The sequence below is a fragment of the Panthera leo genome, chromosome A3 (genome assembly GCF_018350215.1).
Source record: "Panthera leo isolate Ple1 chromosome A3, P.leo_Ple1_pat1.1, whole genome shotgun sequence".
Lineage (NCBI taxonomy): Eukaryota > Metazoa > Chordata > Mammalia > Carnivora > Felidae > Panthera > Panthera leo.
The window spans coordinates 12763844-12786883 of NC_056681.1; the positions used below are offsets into that span (position 1 = coordinate 12763844).

A 23040-nucleotide genomic window follows, 5' to 3' on the forward strand; every position below is an offset into this window, starting at 1 on the left:
TACGGTTTTTGCTTCATGGTACAACGTGGCTGCTTGACCCCCAGGCATCACATTGGCTATCCGATCAGTAGGAAGGAGAAATAGAAAAGAATCCCTGCCTGTCCTTCTCATCCCCAAGGATACCATCAAGATGTTATACATAATACACCCACTTCTAGCCCACTAGTCCAAACTTAGTCCCTAGTGGTAAGGGAAGCTGGGAAATACAGTCTTTATTTAACTAAAATCTTGAATTGTATTTCTAAAGGAAAAGGAGAGACCAGATACTAGAGGACAGTTAGTAATCTTGGCCATATTCTCACACAGTTTAGGGCCTTCCCTTCCACGCTGCTTTTGTCTATGCTTATGGAGAGTTGATTTATGTAGCTGAAAATGAGATTGTATTTTATGTATTCTGTAACTTGGCCCCCTCTTCCCCCACAGTTAGGGTTACATCAATAGCCTTTATCCCTACCATTAAACGGACTTCTGAAAACCATTTCTAGCATGGTCGTCCTTTGTTGAGATGGACAATTTATTTAACTAAAACCCCAAGTGATAGAATTCTAAATCAGCTACTGAAGTTAAATCTCAATGTCATGTGTGAGATTCATTTTTCATAAATGCCCATTTTTCATAAATGCCCAGAACTTGAATGGATGGAGCACAGGATTTGGGCATTGGAAGGAATCGGTGGGCATTTGAGGGGTGTCCCCAGACTCTGGCCTGTGTGGGGCTGCTTGGAACAGGCCATGCAACCCCCACTCCTCCGTTGTTATTACTGTCTTATTACCATTGCTTGGAGTCAAGGCCCTGCCCTTCTGCGACACTCTGCTTCCCTGGACCCTGGCCACCCAGATCGTGTGTGGGGGGGTGGGTCCCCCTCTCCTCTGTCCTTGCTATAGCCCGGGGGCTGCCCCACCCCCCACCTGCCCGCACTTCTGGCAGGTCCCCTGGCCCTCTCACGTTTCACCATATGTCTGGTGAGGTCACCCTGGCCAAGGCAGGGATGTCCCTGGGGGCAGCCGGGCCCCCTCCCCTCTCTGATCAGATTGCTGGCATCAGTCTCAGAGAGCGACTTGGAGGCCTCTTTCTGTCCCTTTTTATCTCCAGGGAGAGATTTATCCTCCCCGGGCTGTGGCTGCAGGTTGCAGACAGACGGCAGCTCCCCAGAGGCACCCGAGGGGCAGCTGCTACCTGTTTTGTGCTTCTGTGGTTTGTCGTCTGTAGTTACTCCCTGATGATATGTGCTGGGACTCATCGCCAGCCCACACTGCCTGGGTTTGAGGCCCGGCTCTGCTACTTGCCAGCTGTGTGGCTTTGGATAAGCTGTTTATTGCCCTGGGCCTCAGTTTCCCTCCTCTGTAAAATGGGCACAGTAATAATAGCACTCACCTCCTACAATTGCTGGAGGATTGAAACACTTAGCGCGGGACCTGGCACGTAATTGGGCCCAAAGTTGTAAGGGATGATAAGAGTAAAAAATAGCAAATATATTGTTATGGTTATTACTGCTGTTTTTATTGAAATACTCCCAATTCTGTACCGGTTACTTCTGGAGCCTCTTCCGGACCCACTTCCGCAGTTTCTCTCCCTGTCTCCCACCTTTCCTCCGCACCTTCTTGAGCACCTGCTCTGTGCGAAGGAGACAGCGGTGAATGAAACCGCCTCCGGCCCTGAGTCTGCTCATGCTCTGCGCGAAAGATGATACCCAGACAGTGAGGTCCATACGTAACCCCATCGACAAGACCACAGCCAACAGTGATGGGTTCCGGGAAGGGTGACCGGGTTCAGGGAGGGGGGGGGGGCTCCCTTGCTAGTTGACTGGGAAGAAAGCTCCCTAGGCAGAGAGCAGCCACCACAGAGGCCTGGACGCAGACAGGCGCTAGGCGGGCATTCAAGGGACAAAAGGAGACCAGTTCGCAGCAGCTGAGTGAGGGGGTGGGAGGAACCCTCATCCTACAGCGTCTTGCCTTTCCGGGTTTTAGTAAGAGCCTCTTCTAAGGCAGGGTCTGTGGTCCTCGGCACTACTGATGTTTGGGGCCGGATCCATCCCGGTGGCGGTGTAGGGTTGATCTGTGCCCAGAGCGCTCCCATCCCCACTTGTGACAACCCCAGAAACCTGCAGACGTCGTCATCTCTTCTGGAGGGCAGAATCACTTCTGAGTCGGGAGCCGCTGCTCTAAGGCCAGGTGGGGCAGGGGCGAGGCCGGCCTGGCATCAGGACCCCGGGTTCTGATCTGTGTTTTATCAGCAACTTTTTGTTGGACCTCAGACCAGCATCTCTCCTGCTGCCCGGTTTCCTCGGTTCAGCGGGAGCTTGCTGGAGAGGGCAAACACACAGCCCTGCCACCCCGGCCATTTCTACAGCTGTGGCGGACGTCACTAGTCAATCATGCTGCGTCTTCCCGCTCAGCCCCGAGCTCTGGGGGCCACGGAGACACTTGGGCCTGGTGAGCAGTCTCTCTGGTCCCCTCTGAGCAGCAAGTCCTGGGCTCAGGTTCGGCCCTGTTGACTTCTGGCTAGATGACCTCTGTGAGCTTACTCATCCTCTGGGCCTTAGTTTTTCTCATCTGTAGAATGGGACCAAAAGGCCTGCCTCGAAAGCCGATGGTGGGGCCCGAAATGAACTTATGATGGGACTGTGTGGGTCTCAGCACGTTTGTGGCACAAAAGAATGCGAGCACGTGAACCTCGTTCTGGGTGTGGAGTCGGGGGGACTCTCATCTGCTGGTTGGAGCGTATGTGGGTGCAGTCGCGTTGGGGGGACGTTGGGCATGTCTGACCCCTGGCCAGCCTTTCCACACCTGGGTCAACACCTGGAGGGTCTGGGACACCTGGGCCCCGTGGACCTGTTCATTGGAGCATTGTTGACGGGAGGACATGGGAGGACACCTGGCATCTCCGACTTCTGCCTCATGATAGCAGGTCCTGTCATTAAAAACATTTTGTCTTTTACTATTAAAGTTTATTTTGAGAGAGAGAGATGGAGTGTGAGCAGGGGGAGGGGCAGAGAGAGAGGGAGACACAGAATCCGAAACAGGCTCCAGGCTCTGAGCTGACAGCACAGAGCCCGACGCAGGGCTCGAACCCACGGACCGCGAGATCATGACCTGAGCCGAAGTCGGACGCCCAACCCGCTGAGCCACCCCGGTGCTGCATAGCGGCCCCTATCACTTTAAGTGACAAAATGAACAACGTGAGGCCTTCGTGGGGGGGGGGGGGGGGCGCTCCAGAAGCGGATCCAGCGGCGGAATCCAGGGCGAAGAGTTTACTTGGAGAAAGCACTGAGAGCCAGCACAAGCCAAGTGAGGGATTGCGGGAGGGGAGGGAAGGTGGCCAGGAAAGCTGAGCCAGCCAGGAGGTTGCCCCTGGGGGCCGCCGGGGAGGCGGCCTGGACCCCGTGCCTCGGTTTCCTCATCCGTCTCTGCACGACAGCTTGGGCCTGCCCTGCGCCAGAGAGAGGGCCCTCGGGCTACGAGACGCGGGTGCTGGCAGCTAGAGGAGGTGCCGCCGTGCGCCCCGGGGGTGAGGACCCAGGGATGTGGGTGGGGTCCGGGCGGCAGGTGCTGCCAGGCGCCCGTCTCCGCGTGGATGAGCGCGGAAGATGTGACGTAGAGAGAGCAAGTTGCTGCAAGCACGTCCTTTGTGGAAATGTCGTAAACGCATGCAGAGCCCCGTTCTCCATGGCTCGTCCGTCCACGTGTGCGTGGTCGGCGGGCAGGGGGCACGCGAGGGAACGAGGAGCCCGGATCCAGGACGGGGGCGGGCGGTGCCTGGCGGCGAGGGCAGGCGCACAGTGGCTCACCTCTCTCGGCGATGCTTCATCTCTTCCCGCTTCCGTGTGTGATACTCACACGGCACACGGATACGGCGCACGAATGTTGAGGACACGCCGATGCGGCTTCGTGTACACGCGCTGGCCTGTGAAGCCACCTTTCAGATCAAGAAGTAGAAGCTTTCCAGCACCTCCCAGGACTCCCTCGTGCCCCTTGCCAGTCTGCCCCTTTCCCAGACTTGATGCATTTCTTTTAGAAAATGGCTTAAAGAGGGGCGCCTGGGCGGCTCGGTCGGTTGGGCGTCCGACTTCAGCTCAGGTCATGATCTCGCGGTCTGTGAGTTCGAGCCCCGCGTCGGGCTCTGGGCTGATGGCTCAGAGCCTGGAGCCTGCTGTGGATTCTGCGTCTCCCTCTCTCTCTGCTCCTTCCCCGCTCATGCTCTGTCTCTCTCTGTCTCAAAAATAAATAAACGTTAAAAAAAAATTAAAAAAAAAAAGGCCTAAAGGAAGTTTGGGATAATGCTAAGATTTGCCAAATCTGGGTTTGTGGCTATTGGTTAGTATTTTTCTCCGGTCTTTTTCTACAACCTCTAGATACCATCATCGTCATCGTCATCAAAAAAGCAGAGGGGTGTTTGGTTAGACGTGGGGGCAGGAGCCTGGGCAGCAGTGTGGCATGGGTGTAGCATGGACAAAGGTCCCGGGGCCAGAGCAGAGGCTCAGGCTGCCCTGGGAATCCTGAGAATGGCCTTGTCCCTAAGGGAGGTTCCCAAGACATGGCTGCTTTTGGCTGCATTTCCAGAACTGTCGAGGCTTGGACAAGGAGTCGCCCCCGAGGATCCCCTGTAACCACCCAGCCTGCCACAGAGGGCATTGGCACGGCCTGGAAAAGCCGATTGTGCCTTGGGCAGCAAGGGCTGGGCCCGGAGCCCCTGCCCACCCATTCTTTCCGGGTCACCAGCTGCCCATTGTGCCCCTCACACGGGCCTGTTTGCGGCAACTCTGTGGGTGGCCCAAGCCTCTCATTGTCCCAGCACAATGGTGGTGGCTTTGCTTGTGTGAAGAAACCAGGACAGGAAGCCCGATCTAGGCCAGCGCTCCCAGCTTCCTGCTGTCCCCCGGCTGTGCTGGGCCAGCATGCCTTTGTCTCCCTCCAGTCTCAGGAGGCTGGAGGCTGGCCTTCCCAGCAGCGGCGTTGCCCTGATGAAATATCCCCTAGGAGCTCCTGTTCCCTGTCCCTGTTGTCCTTTAAAAGGGAAGGCCAACAGGCTTCTAACAGCCTACCAAGTGGCTTGAGTTGAGGCTCCTGCTGTGTGTCAGACACACTCCATCCCTTCCTTTGATTTTTGAGTGCTTGCTGTGTGCCAGGCTCTCCTCTCAGCCCCTGAGATACAGCTGGGTCAAGAGAGGCAAGCTCCCGGGGCGCCTGGGTGGCTCAGTGGGTTGAGCGTCCGACTTCGGCTCAGATCATGATCTCACCGCTCGAGAGTATGAGCCCCGCGTCGGGCTCTGTGCTGACAGCTCAGAGCCTGGAACCTGCTTGGGATTCTGTGTCTCCCTCTTTCTCCGCCCCTCCCCTGCTCATGCTCTGTGTCTCCCTCTCTCTCAAAATAAGTAAACATTGAATTAAAAAAGAGAGAGAGAGAGAGAAAGAGAGAGAGAGAGGCAAGCTCCCTGAGGGCAGCTCACTTAATCCTATTATATTCTAAAAGGTAGGACAGTATTGCTATGATCCCCAGTAGTAAACTGAGACTCAGAGAGGGTAATGCATTTTCCTGAGGTTACACGGCAGGAAGGTTTGTTTTTTTTTTTTTTTTCAATATATGAAATTTATCGTCAAATTGGTTTCCATACAACACCCAGTGCTCATCCCATAAGGTGCCCTCCTCAATATCCATCACCCACCCTCCCTTCCCTCCCACCCCCCATCAACCCTCAGTTTGTTCTCAGTTTTTAAGAGTCTCTTATGCTTTGGCTCTCTCCCACTCTAACCTCTTTTTTTTTTTTTCCTTCCCCTCCCCCATGGGTTTCTGTTAAGTTTCTCAGGATCCACATAAGAGTGAAACCATATGGTATCTGTCTTTCTCTGTATGGCTGATTTCACTTAGCATCACACCCTCCAGTTCCATCCACGTTGCTACAAAAGGCCATATTTCGTTCTTTCTCATTGCCACGTAGTACTCCATTGTGTATATAAACCACAACTTCTTTATCCATTTATCAACTGATGGACAGTTAGGCTCTTTCCATAATTTGGCTATTGTTGAGATTGCTGCTATAAACATTGGGGTACAAGTGCCCCTATGCATCAGTACTCCCAGCAGGAAGGTTTAAACCCAAACTGTCAGTTTCCAAGCCTGACCTCCATTGTTGGATTGCGGTAAAGGTTTCATCCCAGCCATAGTCCTTTCTGATCTTGGCCCTTGCCTTAGGAGCTGGTGTAGATGACCTCACCTCACTCTTTTCATCTGTCATATGGGCTTTTAATGTAAGATGGAAAGGTGGGAAGTGTATGAAGACAGGAGGGCTTCTTAGAGGAGGTGACATTTGGCCTAAGGCCTGATGGATGAGAAGGAGCTGGCCCATGGCAGAGCTGGAGAGAAGATCCTGGTAGCAGGAACTGTATGTGTAAAGGTCCTGAGGCAGGAATGTCTCCTGGCGGGTGGAACAAACAGAATGGTAGTGGGGCTGAAGATTATCTAGGTGTGGGGTGATGGAGTGCTGGAAGGTGTGGTCAGAGAGATTAACTAGGACGAGATCATGGGGGCTTTATGGGCTGCGGAAGGACATTTGTTTTAAATTTTTTTTTTAACGTTTATTTATTTTTGAGACAGAGAGAGACAGAGCATGAATGGGGGAGGGGCAGAGAGAGAGGGAGACACAGAATCGGAAGCAGGTTCCAGGCTCTGAGCTGTCAGCCCAGAGCCCGACGCGGGGCTCGAACTCACGGACCGCGAGATCGTGACCTGAGCCGAAGTCGGACGCTCAACCGACTGCGCCACCCAGGCGCCCCAGGACATTTGTTTTAAAGTGTAGCGGGAAGCCAGGGAGAATTTTAAGCTGCGGATTGACATCTGATTTACCTGTTTAATAGGATCCCTCCGGCCGTGTGTGGAGAAAGGACTTTGGGGACAGTGAGGGGGAACAGGGAGGAGGTGATGGATGTGGGGAGAAGAGCTTGGATTTTTTAGTGCCTGTGGAAGGTGAAGCTGAAGGCATTTGCCGATGGACAGAAGGTGGGGGGGGGGTCCCAGGGAAAGAGAGGGGTCGAGGGTGACTGGGACAATTGGGGGGTTTTGACTGGAGCCCTTGGCAGGCACAGGTGCTGTTGATCAGGCTGGGAAGAGAGCTTGGGTGGTGTGGGTTTGGAGGGGGGCTTGGGAATTAGGTTCCAGATGCCCCCAGGCACCCAGGCCGAGCTGTCCAGTCTTCAGGGGAGTCCAGGCTGGGGATGTAAACGTGCTGGGAGGACTGGGTGAGGCTGCCTTGCTGTGTGTCCCCGACTTTCCTCTCTGTGACCGGCTGTGTGAGCCACCAGTGCACCACCTCCCGGGAGACCCGAGCCTGCCGGTGGCCAGGGCCCTGCGACAGCCACTGATGTCCCTCGGGTGATGGAAACGGGTCTCACAGCCGTCTGTGGAAGGCCAGCCTCCCCTGTGCCTGCCTGCCCCTGCTGTCCTCTATCCTGGGTGTCCCTTCCATCTCCCGCCGCTCGGAGCCCTCCCCGGACAAGCGTGGTCACGCGACACGCACTCTTGATTAACCCTCAGCCGGCTTCTGCGGTGGGGACACGGTGCCCTCACCCAGGCCTCACTCGCAGAGTCGCCACTCTGTAATCAGCTGTGGCAGGAAGGGCAGCTGGCAGGCCACCCCAGCTCATCGTGGCCCTGTGGCCGTGACAGCACCGTGAAGTCATTTCCTCAGGGGATGTCACATGGCTGTTGCCAGGTCAGCCTGGGTCCAAGTCCCAGAGTGGGGCTGACCGGGCAGAGTTTGCCGTGAGGGGACTGGCCTCGGTATCCCCGGGTGTGTCGGCCACCCCCCGCCCCTCCTTCAGGTCCGTCCCCCGCCACCCCACCCACACCGGGGCCAGGCTGCCGTCATTTCTCATCGGCATGGCTGCGCCCCTCCGTTCTGGTGCCCCCACTTTCGCGTTTGACTCCTAAAACCCGGTTCCCCACGAAAGCCACCGATATTTTGCCGAGATTTAAAAACGGAGAGACTTTGCCTTAAAAATCTTACTTTCTGGCTTCTGTTGAAAACAGATCCCAGAACACCTGGCGGTGCTGGGCCCGCGCCTTCCCACCTGACCACGCTTGGAAGGGAGACGCGGCCGTCCCCTCCGATGGGACGTGCTTGCCAGCTCCCCACAGTCCCCGACGCTCCCCTGCCTTCGTCGTCTGTCACATCACAGGGGAGAGAAGTGATTTCTCTATTCTGAGCCCCTGAGAAAAGTGGCAGAATGGCTGTGCTCCATCCAAACATCAGGGTTCCGGGCAGCTGTAGAAGAGAACGAGGATGCTGTCCGTGTAGGGATATGAAGGATATCTGGACAGTACTAAGTGGAAAAGCAGGTGCAGCACGTCCTAGGGATGCTGCTGTGTTTTGGTGTGAAAAAAGGAGAAAAGTCAGAATACGTGTATGGGTGGGGCGCCTGGGTGGCTCAGTCGGTTAAGCGTCCGACTTTGGCTCAGGTCATGATCTCACGGTTCGTGAGTTCAAGCCCCGCATCGGGCTCTGTGCTGACAGCTCAGAGCCTGGAGCCTGCTTCGGCTTCTGTGTCTCCCTCTCTCTCTGTCCCTCCCCTGCTCATGCTCTGTCTCTCTGTCTCTCAGAAATAAATAAACATTAAAAAAAAAAAAGAATACATGTGTGTATATGTGAGTATTTGTGTTTGTTACTTTTGCATAAAGATTCTCCGGAAGGTTATGGAAGACACTTGTAGTTCTGGTTCCCGTGCGGGGGATGGAGAGGAACTCGATGCCTTAGGGCTCAGTGTGTAGGAGAAGAGACTTGTATTTTTGACTTTTTATATTTTCGACTCTCGAACCATGTGAATGTGTTATGATTTAGAAGTTAAATTTTTTTTAAGTTTATTTATTTTGTGAGAGAGAGAGAGAGAAGGAGAGGGAGAGAGTGGGAGGGGCAGAGAGAGAGAGAGGGGGGGGAGAGAGAATCCCAAGCAGGCTCCACACTGTGAGCGCAGAGCCCGACGTGGGGCTCGAATTCATGAACCTGTGAGATCGTGACCTGAGCCGAAATCAAGAGTCAGAGGCGTAACTGACTGAGCCACCCAGGAGCCCCTGGAAGTTAAATTTTTGAGAAAGGGGGAAAAAGAGAAAGGGAAATGAATTATAGTTTTAGAGGGAGAGCGATGGGTAAGGAAGCAGATGGGGGCTCGTCTCCCTGAGGGCAAGGCTTTGCGGGTGCGTCTGCACAGGGCCTGGTGTGCGAGATGCTCAGTAAACGTTTGTGGACCGAATGGGGATGAGGCATGTTCCCGTGTGTTTTTTAACACAGAAGCCGGGGAGGTTTTTCCTTACTCCCCACCCAAGTTCCTGGACCGTGGTACCTCCCGTGTCCTAGGTGGCGTTTGAACGTGTCACCCTCCTTTCAGGCCACCCCGGGGAGATCAGAGGCCTGGGTGCTCACCTCTCCCTGCTTCTCTTCCCCCAGGCATTCCTGCATCGCATCCGGCAGAACGTGGCAGACTCCGTGGAGAAGGGCCTCACGGAAGAGAACGTCAAGGTGTGGATCGCTGGGCCAGCCCCTCTGCCGCTGTGTGCCTTGCTCACCACGGCCATCCTGTCTTCCAGTCTTCTCTGTGCCAGGCCTCCTGGCGTGGAGCCAGTGGAAAATCCCTTCCCGAGTGCCCCTGGGAGCCTGGCCCCTCCAGCTGCCCTCCCGGCGGCCCTGGCCCGTGCCCCTGCACCGGGCATTGAGTGTCGAGGCAGAGCGGCTGAGCAATTGGGTCCGGCCTTCGTCTTGGCTGCGGCTCTGGGGAGTTTCGGGAGGACGTCAATAGGCCCTCTGTGTGCATGGCAGAGGCCCCTGCACTCGCCAGGCCCGGCTTTCCAGTGTGACCTCACCCTCTGGGAGGCTGCCTTTAGTTCTTGGGGCTCCAGGGTCCTGGTCCGGGGGAGAGGGGAGACAGCGTGGGGTGGGTGTCAGAGGCGGCCGACCTGGGTAGCACGTGAGGGACTTGGTCAGACAGGATGTTCTCCCCACATGTGCCGGCTAGTCTGGACAGCAGCCTTGCAGTTGATAATTCTGAGCTCAGTGTTTCGGGTAAAAAGCTGAGGCTTTAGATGCAAAGAGATGTTCAGGGTCACTGCATGGCCGGTCCCCGATGGTGCTGGGATTTCGGCATTTTATGCATGCGTGTGTTCATTCATTTATTCACTCCTTCATTCAGCAAATATTTGCTGAGGACCTGCTGTTTGTTTATCACATGTATTTATCACAGTCTGTTTCTTTATTGCGATTCAAAAATTATGATAATTTTAAATTGTAACTTATTTCAGTCTTTAAAAGATTACTTTTTTTGTGAGGTATATAGCTCACATACAGTAAAGGGTGCATCCTCTGTGTCGGACGTGATGCAGTTTCACATATGAACATGTCTATGTAGCCATGATCCAAATGAAGACAGCATTTCCTGCCCCAGCAGGCTCCTGTGTCCCCCTCCCAGTAAATGCCCACTCCCCAAAGGTAACCATCGATTAGTTTTGCCTTTTTAAAATTTTTTTTTATTAAAAAAAATTTTTTTTTTTTCACATTTATTCAGTTTTGAGAGACAGAGAGAGACAGAGCATGAGTGGGGGAGGGGCAGAGAGAGAGGGAGACACAGAATCCGGAACAGGCTCCAGGCTCTGAGCTGTCAGCACAGAGCCTGACACGGGGCTCGAACCCACAAACCGTGAGATCATGACCTGAGCCGAAGTCAGACGCTTAACCCGCTGAGCCACCCGAGCGCCCCTCAATTGGTTTTTTTTTAAAATGTTTTATTTATTTTTGAGAGAGAGAGGAGAGCGTGAGCGGGGGAGGGGCGGAGAGAGACAGGGAGCGAGAATCCCAAGCAGGCTCCACCCTGACAGCACTGAGCCCGACGTGGGGCTCGAACTTACTAACTGTGAGATCATGACCTGAGCCGAAGTCGGATGCTCAACGGACTGAGCCACCAGGTGCCCCAGTTATTGATTAGTTTTGCACTTTTATGCAAAAGTGAGCTTTTTCACGTCTGGTATCTTTTCTCACTGTTACGTGTGTGAGGTTTGCCCATGTTGTCATGCGTAGCTACGATCCGGTCTTTTTCATTGCTGGGTAGTAATCCATAGTGCGAGTGTCCCATGATTTACCATCCGTTCCCCTGTGGATGGATATTTGACTTATTTCCAGTTTCGGGCTTTTATGACCACACAGGCTGTCATTTCTTTGGGTACACGCTTGGGAGACTGATGTTCATTTTGAAATTTACAGCCATCCCTTGAGGTGAGTGTAGTACATAGTGTGATGTGTATCTATCATATCTGTCCTCAACGTAAGCAGATCCGACCGTGTGCACTGGGCAAGATGGAGGGAGAAAAACAAGCAAATAGTGCGGGTGATTCTTCCAGCCACCTCCAGGGTGAGTGTGTCCTCCAGGGCTGGCGGAGGAGGAAGGGCAGAGACTGAGGAGTGGTCTGCAGCCCAGCCTTCCCTGCCCACCTTCAGGCCATGTCCCTCTGTAGACTTCCTGGTACATTCCAAAGGTCCACGGGCTTGGTCTTCATTCCTGGAGGTCTGGACTCACCTGTCCCCTTCTCAGCAGGGCTGTCCATGGCCCTCTGTCCCACCCGGGGACTCTCTTCCTGTTTTCCTTTTGTCCTTAGTGCTTCTTACCCCCTAGAAAACTCTGTTTTTTTGTTTTTGTTTTGTTTTTTAAATAGGCTTCACGCCCAGCATGGAGCCCAACGTAGAGCTTGAACTCAAGACCTTGAGATCAAGACCTGAGCTGAGATCAAGAGTTGGACGCTTGGGGCGCCTGGGTGGCTCAGTTGGACGGCCACTTCGGCTCAGGTTACGATCTCGCGGTCCGTGAGTTCGAGCCCCACGTCGGGCTCCGTGCTGACAGCTCAGAGCCTGGAGCCTGTTTCAGGTTCTGTGTCTCCCTGTCTCTCTGCCCCTCCCCCACTCACACTCTGTTTCTCTCTCTCTCAAAAATAAATAAACATTAGGAAAAAAAAAAAGGAGTTGGACGTTTAACCAACTGAGCCACCCAGGTACCCCCTGGATGGTTAAGCATCCGACTTCTGCTCAGGTCATGATCTCACGGTTTGTGAGTTTGAGCCCCTCGTTGGGCTTTCTGCTGTCACCACAGAGCCCCCTTCAGATCCTTTGCCTCCGCTCTCTTTGCCCTTCCTCCGCTCATGCTGTCTCTCTCTCTGAAAAAAAAAAAAAAAAAAAACATTAAAAAACAAACACTTGTTTTGGTTCTTTGTTGGTGGCCTGTCCCCTTCCATTAGAATGTCACCTCCATGAAGGCAGGCACATGTCTGTTCCCTGCCGTATCCCCGAGGGCCTCTAACAGTGCCTGGCACACAGTAGGTGCTCAGTCAGTCAGTATTTGCTGAATGAATGAGTAAAAACCCCAGAGGGAACCACAAACCAGTCGTAAAACTGGTTACCCCTGCTGTGGGCCCCAGTAGGATGGCTGGGAGGAGGGACTTCTCAGAAGCTGGATTCATTTTACTGTGCTTTAGTTTTTGAAACATCTGAGGACCGTCTTCAAAATTAAATTAAAAAAAAATGGACCTCTTTTCAAAAAAAATTTTTTTTAATGTTTATTTTTCACACAGAGAGAGAGAGAGAGGGAGAAAGAGACATGAGCAGGGGAGGGGCAGAGAGAGGGGAGACAGAGAATCCAAAGCCGGCTCCAGGCTCCGAGCCGTCAGCACAGAGCCTGACGCGGGGCTCAAACTCATAAACTGCAAGATTATGACCTGAGCTGAAGTTGGACGCTCAACCAACTGAGCCACCCAGGCCCCCTCACCTCTTTTTTTTTTTTTTTAAAGGGAAAGAGGATTTATGCAGTTCAAAAGGACCTTAAGTAGATGAAAGTCTTCTTAATTCTTAGTTCTCCTTCCCAGAGGTCCCTGCAGTGACCAGCCTGACTCTTCACTCAGATAGGCTCTGCTTTCGTTCCTCTGGAGAGGAATGGCTTTTTTTTTTCTTTTGAAACACAGACGGGCCCATGCTGGAGTCTTGTTTGCCACTATGATTCCCCCCTCCCCCACCCCCCCAACTTAACAATATATATTAAGGGTCATTCCAGGATTGCATGTCTGTATATACAGATCTGCAGATTCTTCTTACAGACTGCATAGTATTTCACTATGTAGAATTTACTTAATTATAATCGGGCCAGTTGATCCAGCTATCTGATGAGTTCCCCCTTTGGCCATTTGCCTTTTCCCCAGATTTTTGCCATTGCCGACAAGGCTGCAGTGTGTCCTTGGCTCTCCACCAGGCTCTTCACCTTGGTGTTATCAACACTTTGGGCCGGATAATTCTTTGCTGTGATGGGCTTTTCCTGTGTATTGTGTTTAATAGCATCCCTAGCCTGTACCTATGAGATGCTGGTAACATCCCTTCCCCACAGTTTGTGATGACCACAAATGTCCCTAGACATTGGGACATTGTCCCACAAATGTCCCCTGGGGGGCCAAATTGTCCCTGGTCGGAGACAACTGGTTGCCAGTTAAATCCTAAAATGTAGAATTGTTGGGTCAGGTTGTATGTGCATTTCAAACTCTGTAGATTCATTCAGGGGAAAAGGCAGCCTTATGTATTGTTTGTGAAAGTTTAGACAGCATATTGAAAAAAGATTTTTTTTAATGTTTATTTTTGAGAGAGAGCGGTGGGGGGGAGGGGCAGAGAGAGAGGGAGACACAGAATCCGAAGCAGGCTCCAGGCTCTGAGCTGTCGGCACGGAGCCCGACGCGGGGCTCAAACCCACGGACTGTGAGATCATGACCTGAGCCGAAGCCGGACGCTTAACTGACTGAGCCACACAGGCAGGCACTCCTATGCATATTTTGAACATCCTTCCCTATTGTACTTTCTTTGGCCACATCACATGATGGGTGCATGGAAGGACCCTCATCGTTTTAAAAATCAAGTCTTCTGATCCAACATGCTCGTTGTCGACCATGATGAAAATTGTGATGAATGTCTTAATATCTAGTTCCCTGCATGCTGAGTGTGAACCTCCCTTCTGCTGCTTAGTGGACTGCGTGACCTTGAGAATATTAATTTATTTTGGGTCCCCGTTCTTCATCTATAAGTGGGGGATGACGGTAGTTTCTGCCTCATGGAGTTACACAGAAAGTTCGGTGCCGTAAATGCATGTAAAGTGCGTAGCACAGGATTAGGCATGAATAAATGTTGGCAGTATTTTGTTCTAGTTATTTTCGTTAGTGGCTAAACTGGCTGCAGTGTATCAGTGTGCCTGTTGCATCATATTCTCGTCTACACTGGGGGTTATGCGTGTTTTTATGCTTGATTTTGCGCTCCCTCTGTGCCTTGATTGACTCTATCCTCGGTCCTCGCTTTTCCTCACAGATCCTGTTCTCGAACATCGAAGACATCTTGGAAGTTCACAAGGATTTCTTGGCTGCCTTGGAGTATTGTTTACATCCCGAGCCTCAGTCTCAGCATGAACTTGGGAACGTTTTTTTAAAATTCGTGAGTACGGTGCCCCAGCCCCTGTGGGAGCCTGTAGCTTTGGGGGAGTGGGCTTCTTCCCCAGCCTCCTCTGCAGGCCTGTCTGGGACACGGAGAGGCAGGTGGCAGGCAGGCCCAGCCTCTGCCCACAGGAACAGGGGGAAGCTGTTCGGTCCCTGCAGATTAGTGCTATTTGGGCTCCTTGTGGAACGACCATGTCCTGGGGTTCCCGTGACCTCCTGGCCTGGCAGGACCCTTCTGCCGCAGAATGACCAACAGGGTAGCCAGTGCCAAGAGGGTGGACCTGGGCCAGACAGAGCTGGGTGCGAGTCCCAGCTTGGCCACCCCCCGACCCACGAGGGTGTCTTGGGTTCCCACTCAGCTGCTGGTCGGAGAGGCCGATGGCTTTTCACAATAGTCTGTCTCTTCCTGCGGGATTCCCGAGTTGCTTGGAATAGTGAGAGAATGGTTGGCGGGAGGAGGGGGTGGGCACCCTGAAACCTGACCACCACCTACTGAGTTGATGGCAAACTAGCACAGATGTTCTCTTTGTGCCGGGTGCTGTTCTAAGTGCTTCACGTATTTTAATTGATTAAAACTTCACAACAGCCTTCGACGGCGTGCATCGTTATTGTACTCACTTTACAAACAGGGGGACGGAGGCCCAGAGAGGGTAGATCATGATTCAAGCTCACACGGCCAGGGAATGCGGGAGCCGGGACTTGGGCCATTGTAATTTGGCCCCAGGGCTTATGTTTTTCATCACCTTACACGCTAAGTTTCCTGAAACACATCCTAAACACCTACTGTGTGCCAGGCGCTGTACTTAGCCCTGAGGAATGCCGCCCTAAATAAGACAGATTTATTGTCGCCACCGTGAGGCTCGTAGGCTGCAGAAACGGAGGGCACCAGTGCAGATGGTGACCCGGGTTATGAAGGATATAAAATACAGATGTGCGAGGAGTGACAGTGCTCGAAGTTGCTTGAAATTGGGAAGTCAGGGACAGGATTGCTAGACGGAGCAAACAAAAACACCCATGACATCTGAGCAAATTGGCAAATGAAAGATAATTCTTTAGTGTGAGTATGTCTCATGCACTGTTTGGGACACACTTCCAGTAAGAAATGATTTGTTGTTCCTCTGAAATTCAGACTCATCTGGGTGTCCCGTGTTTCTCGTCTGGGTGTCCCGTGTTTTATCTGGCAACCCCGACTGCCTCAGGGCAGGCCTCTGGAGCATGGTAAAGTGGGATGATCTTGGCGGGAGGGGGGGTGGGGGTGGGGGGCGGGACGTTCCAGAGGGAGACCCTCGCGAGGGCAGAGGCCCTGGACCAGGTGTCCACGGAGGGGAAGGCAGGCAGGCTGGTGTGGCCGGTGCAGAGTCAGTGATGGGGTGCAGGGATGCCGTGGGGGCAGATCCCATAGAGATCTCCCCCTAAGAATTGCAGGTTTTTAGCAGGGTCGTGCGGTGCGAGTGGCTCTCGCCCCCTCCCTGTAGCTGTGCGGATAAGCGGATAATACGTTGGGGAAACCCTGGCAAAAGTCAGGCCGGGATCTCACGCTTCCCTCTGCGATGGGGGAGGCGTCCACGTGGCCAGCCTCCGCCTGAGCCTCGGTCTTTTTGGGTGTAAAGCGAGTGGTCTGGAGCAGATGGTGTCCGTGGAGGCAGCGAGGCTCCCGGGCCGTTGCGGGCGGCAGCCGTCACCTCTGACGATCCGTGAGGCCTCCCCGGGGGCTCGACCCTCTCCCCCAGCTGTCCCAGCTGGCATCTGTCCACTTCTCCTCCTTCACGTCCCAACCCCGCAGCCACAGGCTCCCCGCCCACCACATCTGTGTGTGCACAACTGCTTGTCCCTTTCTTCTTGGCACAACAATCAAAGCCCCATGTGGGGCCCCTGGGAGGAAATTGAACACTTGGGCTCTGAGCCGTCAAAAGCAGCATTTCCATATCTGCAGGGTCTGGGGCCCCGAGACACAGCTGGGATTAGGCTCCAGGCAGGGACAGGGGAGTGATGGAGCCGGGCATGGTTTTGAGGAGGGGGTGTCTCCATTTGCTAAATTTAACTTCTCCAAGCCCCAAGTCCTGGTCCCCTGCCGTTTTCACAAGCTGAAGGAGAGGATGACAGAGCGGAAGAGGGGCTCGGGGGTGCCTCCCCTCACTGCAGCCACGGCAGACATCGCTAATCAATCACAGCATTCTGCCTCGGGCTCCCTGGGGTGGGGGTGGGGGTGGGGCTTGAGACTCCTTCTCACCAGTTCCAGCCAGTGCCACTCTTTGATTGGGGTTAGCGCGTGAGAATAAACAGATCTGCCTCTGCTTTCTGGCCCAGTCTTTTCAGGGTACAGATGGAGGTGGACAGGGAGACCCTGTCACCTCACCAGGCTTGGGTCCAGTTTTTCATTTTCTCCCGCCTTTCAGAGCGTGCATTTATTAGGACTGTCTTCATTGCGAGTGATGAAAACACCAATTCAAGTAGGCTTAAGCCAACAAAAAAGACTTTATGGCTCATACAAACGAAATATTCCAGTGAGCGGGATTTAGGCGTAGCTGGATCCAGGGCCCCATATGGTGTTTCCAGGACTCGGTCTTTCTCTTTAGGCTCTGATTTCCTCTGTGTTGGCTTCATTCTCGAGGGGTGGGGGGCCGAATGCCTCACAGGGTGGCAGACGTGGCCTTTAGCAGCCTCAGGCTGACAGTCTGCCAGCTCGGCAGTGACAGTTCAAAGAGAGCCTCTCTCCACAGTAATTCCAGCATGAGTCACTGAGGGCTGTCCTTGGCCCAGCTTGGGGCACATGGCCACCGTTGCCAGGACAGGGGACTCTTTGATTGATTTGGCCTGGGTCGTGCGCTCACTTGCGGTGCCTGGGAGTGGGGTGGGGTCAGTGGGCTCAGTGGAGGAGGTGGTTCCCGGGGGAAAAGTTGGGGGCCATGAGCAGAACGAACAAGGGGGAATGGGTGGCGGGTGGGTAAAACCAGGCACGTCCCAGCAAAGAGCCGAGGCCGCGGCTGCAGTGGACCAGGGTCCTCTAGAAGGAGCGGGAGCTGGCTTGAGGTCTGTTGGGCTCCTCTTAATTCCTCCTGCTTCCTTGCCTCCATTCATCAAGTCCTCACGATGCCTGCTCCCTGCTGGCCACTCCAGTCCCCACTCGCACTACAGCAGTGACCCCAGCTGATGCAAGCCCCGCCCCCACGGGGCTCACAGGGCAGGGGTGGATGGGGGGAGGTGGACGCTGCACAGCCGAGAAGGGAGACGTACCTGAGGTCAAGGCCTACTGCCTTTCCCGGATTCTGCCTGGTGCCTTTCCCTGCTGGCCTTTTCTAAACCTGTGAACCCACTCAGCTCCCTTCCTCCCCACTTCGAGTCTCTTCTTTTCACCATCAGAACCTACCCACCCAGTGCCCCACCCTGTTCACAGACCTGTTCACCCGAGGTCCTGACGATGGCGGTGAGAGCAGCCTCAATGACAGCAACACTAATACCAGCCAAGACTTAGTGAGTCCTTGCTCTGGACCATTCTAAGCACTTACAATGTGTTCACCTGATAATCTTGCCAAACCGCCTCTTGGTGGGGAAGCCGTTATTGTCTACAATTTACGGACAAGAACGCAGAGGCTCTGAAACATGACATGCCTTGTCCAAGGCCGCAGAGCTGGCAACCTGGGAAGCCAGACCGTGAACTTGGCTGGAGAACTTGCGATTGCACGTATGAGGTTGAGGTTGATGCCGCTATGGTCTCAGGGGCTCTGGTGTCTTATCTCTGAACAGCACTAGTAGGGGCCCCCCCCAGTCGCTAGAGCTCCTTACATATGGTTGGGACCTCCTGCTGTCCTTCATGTGCTTGCATTCGGAGCCCAGCCCCCCCATAATAGAGCCCTGCGGGCCTTCTCTGCAGGAGCAGGCCTCAGGCGGGCCACTTCCTGTCACCTTCAACCAGAAAGGCCCTTTCTCTCTTCTCTGCAGCCCGCCTCCCCGTGGTCCGCAGCTGAGGCCTGGCTCCACCTGTGTCTAGAGGCCTCCCTCACATCTTTTGTCCTTGCTTGGGTGAACCCCTGTGGTGCAGACCTCCTGACCAGTCTCCACGGGCCTTGATGGTCCCATGGGCTCACTGGAGACCAGTGGAAATGGAAAGCGTCCGCTCGGGCAGTGTGTGTGTGGGGGGCGGGGGCGGGGATGCTGGGGTCCCCTTTTCCCCTTCCCTGCCCTTGCGCTTCTGCAGACACTGGGTGAGGGAGATGGTCGGGGACTCTGTGTTTCCGTGTGCATGCAGACGTTGGTGGTAGTGTTTGGAACATGTGGCTTGTGTCTTGTAACATTTCAGGTCATTTGTGGCCGCTCCTTGGAGGTAGGCGTCAGGGCCGTTTCTCCCGGATGATCCTAACGTTGTCTGTTTTGGTGTTTTTCTCTAATATTCATGTTTGTCCATTGTGTTTGTAGCTAATACTTTTCGAGGAATTTTGAAATATTATATAGAGTTCATCGTGTCCCAGTTATATTAAATATTAAGTTATTTACCCCACCAGCAGCGCAAGCGGTGAGGGGCTGTTATCATGTCTGTTTGGAGGATGAGGAAACCAAGGCGTAAAGAGGTGAAGCAGCTTGTCCAGGGTCACACCCGCTACTTAGGGAGCCCGGGGCTGGGTTTCCTACCCAGGTGGTCTGGTTCTCGAGTAACTTTTTCATCATTCTCTGCAGTCCCGTCTGAGCTTAGTTTGTGGTGTTGTGGCTTGGGTTTTGTCCCCCTGTTGCCTCCCGCTCCCATCCCCATCTTCGGTCAGGCCCCGGAGCTTCATGGCAGCAAGGGGGAGTTGAGAGAGGCTGTGAGACCCCGGGCTCGGGACTTGGCCTTGGCTTTCCCACGTGTGAGTGGGGCGGATCCAGTAACCGCCTGGCAGGTTCCTGCGAGGACCGAATGGGTTCACCCTCTTTCCAAGAGAGTAGCGCTCCGTGTCGGCCAGTGGCTCCGGCTGTGGGCCCTTTGCTGTTCAGGGCGTCTGCTCAGAGGGTGCACACGGAGCCCCCAGAGGCGAGCCCGGGCGGGTGGGGGCGGCTTACTGATTCTGAAACCCATCCTCTCTCCTCTCTGGTTTTCTGCTTCCTGTAGCCGCCCGTCGGCAGGATGACTGGGGGGTTTGTTTAGAAACAAGATGAGTTACTTGCTTTGTAGACCCACCTCTTCCTTCCTTAGCTTCTTGGGGTCTCCTGCCCAACCCCCAGTGCAAGGTCAAGGCCCTTCAGCCCTTCCTGTCCAGTGGCTTTACCCAGGACATCCTTGTTTAGGGTTTGGCGGGCTGGGAAGCAGTATTGTGTGAGCCTTTTGGAACCAAGAATGTTCAGTGCAAAGCTTCCTGTTGGTCCCAGAAGCCCTGATGGATGGTTACAGACCTGGTGACCCACAGATGACCTCTAGATTGGAAAGAGTCCGACTTGGGGCTTAGGGGGCATTTGGTGGTCAACAAAGGTATCCCCTTGCCTCAAGGCTATCGCTGCTATGTGGCAGAGACCAGGGATCTATTTTCTCCCCCACATTCCTGAGCTTTATCTAGATTCTTTACGTTCGTATATACAGGGCATTGCACGTGGTAGGTGTTTAAGTTCAGTTATTTAGCAAGTGTTCATCGAGGGGCCTACTGTATGCCAGGCATTGTGCCAGGGTCTGGGAATACCTCAGTGAGCAAGATGGATGTGGTCCACTGCCTTCAGGGAGTGGACTACCCTGCAGAAAAGACAGGTAAACAAATAATCTGAATAATTCCAGATTATACCTGGATGGCTGCTTTAGGGTAATCCAGGTGGCCTTTGAGGAGGTGGAATTTGAGTTGGAGAGTAGTCAGGCCTGGGGGCATAGTGTTCTGGGTAGAGGAAATGGCAAGTGCAAAGGCCCTGAGGTAGGAATAGGCTGGCAAAGTCAAGGAGTAGATAGAAGGCCAGTGAGATGACGTCAGAGAAAGACAGGGTCATGTATCTGGCCCTTGAAATTCATAATCAAGTGTTGGATTTCATTTGTAGTGTAATAGAATACCACTGGGTTTTTGTTTTGTTTTTTTTTTAATTTTTGTTTTAAATGTTTGAGACAGAGAGACAGAGCATGAGCTGGGGAGGGGCAGAGAGAGAGGGAGACACAGAATCTGAAACAGGCTCCGGGCTCTGAGCTGTCAGCACAGAGCCCGACTCGGGCCTCGAACTCATCAACTGTGAGATCATGACCTGAGCCGAAGTCGGATGCTCAACTGGCTGAGCCACCCAGGTGCCCCACCACTGGGGGGTTTTAAGCAGGGGTGTGACACAGTCTGACTTGTGCTTTAATACTAAGGGTGGACACTTCTTGAGCTCCTACTATATGCTGAAACCTTATGTTTTAACTCATTTAATTCTTATAACAACCCCATGAGTTAAGGCCTATCAATAACTCCACTGATGAGGAAACTGAGATACGGAGCGGTCAGGTACCTTGCCCAGGTTCACGCTTGTAAATGCAGAGCCGGGATTCAATCCCAGGCTGCTGGCTTGAGTCCGTGCACTTGACCCTGGGCTGTGCTGCTTCCTGAAAGGTTACTCAGGCCGCTGGGTGAAGAATGGGGACAGGAGTGGAGGCTGCGAGGCCGGCAGCGAGTGGGAGCCACCTTACCTGAAACCCCTCCTGCTGTGTGGTCGCTCAGGCTCTGGGCTAGTCCTTCCTCCCAGGCTGGCCCAGCTGTCAGCACATCTCAGAGCACCTGCTCTCCTGCCTCGGGCTGTCTCCCACAGGCTCTGTCCTTGTCTTGCAGAAGGACAAGTTCTGCGTGTACGAGGAATATTGCAGCAACCACGAGAAGGCCCTGCGGCTGCTTGTGGAGCTCAACAAGATCCCCACTGTCCGTGCCTTCCTCTTGGTGAGTTTACTTGTCTTCCACTCGGCTTCGGCCTTGCGAATCCCTGGGCGCGAGAGAGCTTCGCGCTGACCCGTGCTGCCCGGGTCGGCTGGGCATGACAGCTGGGGTAACGCTGGGATCGCCGAACGTTCTCTGGAAAGGGCCACATGTTTGCCTTTCTGCATCATGCGCTCTCTGTCACAGTGACTCAGTTCTGCCCTGGTAGCATGGAAGCCGCCATAAATAATATATAAAGGCGTGAGCGTGGCTGTGTTCCAGGAAAGTTTATTTACTAAACAGGCGGAGGGGTGGATCCGGCCCTCGGGCCAAGTTTGCCAATTTCTGGTCTAAAGTCGTGATCCTGAAAAGAGTGGTGTCAATGGTAGTAATAATTGTATTATTGGGATTATTTAGTTATGAGTGAAAGAAAGCCCAGTTAAAATTGGCTTAAGCCAAAAAAAAAAAAAAAAAAAAATGCATGGGTTCGTTTTTCTGGGAAGTTTAAGACCCCGGAGGGCTTCAGGCACTGAAGAATCTAGGTGTGTAAATATGTCATCAGGGACATGTTTCTTGGTTCTGCGTTGCCGCGCCTTGGTTCCATTCTCAGGGAGGCTGTCTCCTTGGGGTTGCCAACGTGGCCTCCAGCAGCTTTGTGCTCATACCTCTGATAACTGAGCAGCTTTAGGATAAGAGAGCTCCCCTTGGCTCATCAGTAGTAACAGCAAGAATCCTGGGTCTGATGCTCATTGGCTCAGCTTGGCTCAAGACCCTATCCCTGAACCAGTTGTTCTGGATGGAGGGGTTGGTTGTTGCTGATTGGCTACTTCTGGAGCTGGAGGGTAGAGTCAACTCTACCCAAACCACCGGCCCTAAGGGTGGGGTGAAGCCCGAGAGGGCGTTGGCTTGCGCTTGTGGAAGTAAGCTGGGACTAGATATGGGTCGGGCCACACCCCAGACATCCGTGACGGCCTTCGCTCTACAGGCTCTGTAGTTGCAGAGAGCTTGGCTTGTGGATGAAGGTTCTCATTTGTGACTTCCTTGGGGCTTTACCAGCCACTATCTGTTGTGTATGAACTAAGATATACATTTGTCTGCTCTGCAGACATGCCAAATCACAGCGGTTTCAACGAGATAAATGTTTCTCTTTCATGTTAGCAGTGCGGATATAGACAGTCTGGGGCTGGTATAGGGGCCCTTGTGTCAGGAGCCAGTGCCCTAGTGTGCACCCTCATCAGCAGGGTGTAAGTCGACTTCTCACCACTTCCACGTTCCAGGTAGTGGGATGCAGAAGGGCGGGAAGGAGGGCCTGCCCTTCTCCTCTTAAAGGCATAGTTGCACACATCTCTTCTACTCACATCCGGGACCTAGTCACACGGCTACACCCAGCTGCGGGGAAGGCTGGGGCATGTAGCTGTGTGCCCAGACGGCAATAATGTTGCCGTGGAAGAATACCTTGGGGGACACCGCATAGCCTTTGCCACAGGTGATTGTGATGAATCTCAAATCTTCAGCGACTTCCTAAGAGTACGTGAAAAGTGATTGATGTTCTCGTGGGTTCAAATCCTGATCTTTCTTTTGTTTTTTTAAATTTTTTAAAATGTTTATTTATTTTTGAGAGCAAGAGAGAGAGTGCACACAATCAGGGAAGGGGCAGAGAGAAAGGGAGACACAGAATCCGAAGCAGGCTCCAGGCTCTGAGCTGTCAGCCCAGAGCCCGATGCGGGGCTCG

The 23040-nt window shown here is 53.5% G+C and overlaps 1 protein-coding gene across 3 annotated transcripts in view; it reads left to right on the top strand.

Moving 5' to 3' along the window:
- The window catches only part of PREX1 (phosphatidylinositol-3,4,5-trisphosphate dependent Rac exchange factor 1), a 186224-nt gene that overhangs the window by 70899 nt on the left and 92285 nt on the right, over positions 1–23040 (top strand). For 2 of the 3 annotated variants that reach the window (XM_042930733.1, XM_042930735.1), the window contains exons 2-4: positions 9434–9505; positions 14360–14482; positions 21228–21332. In XM_042930733.1, coding sequence (XP_042786667.1) covers positions 9434–9505; positions 14360–14482; positions 21228–21332 — 300 coding nt within the window. The remainder of the gene's footprint in view (positions 1–9433; positions 9506–14359; positions 14483–21227; positions 21333–23040) is intronic. The other variant, XM_042930734.1, reaches the window with a different exon arrangement.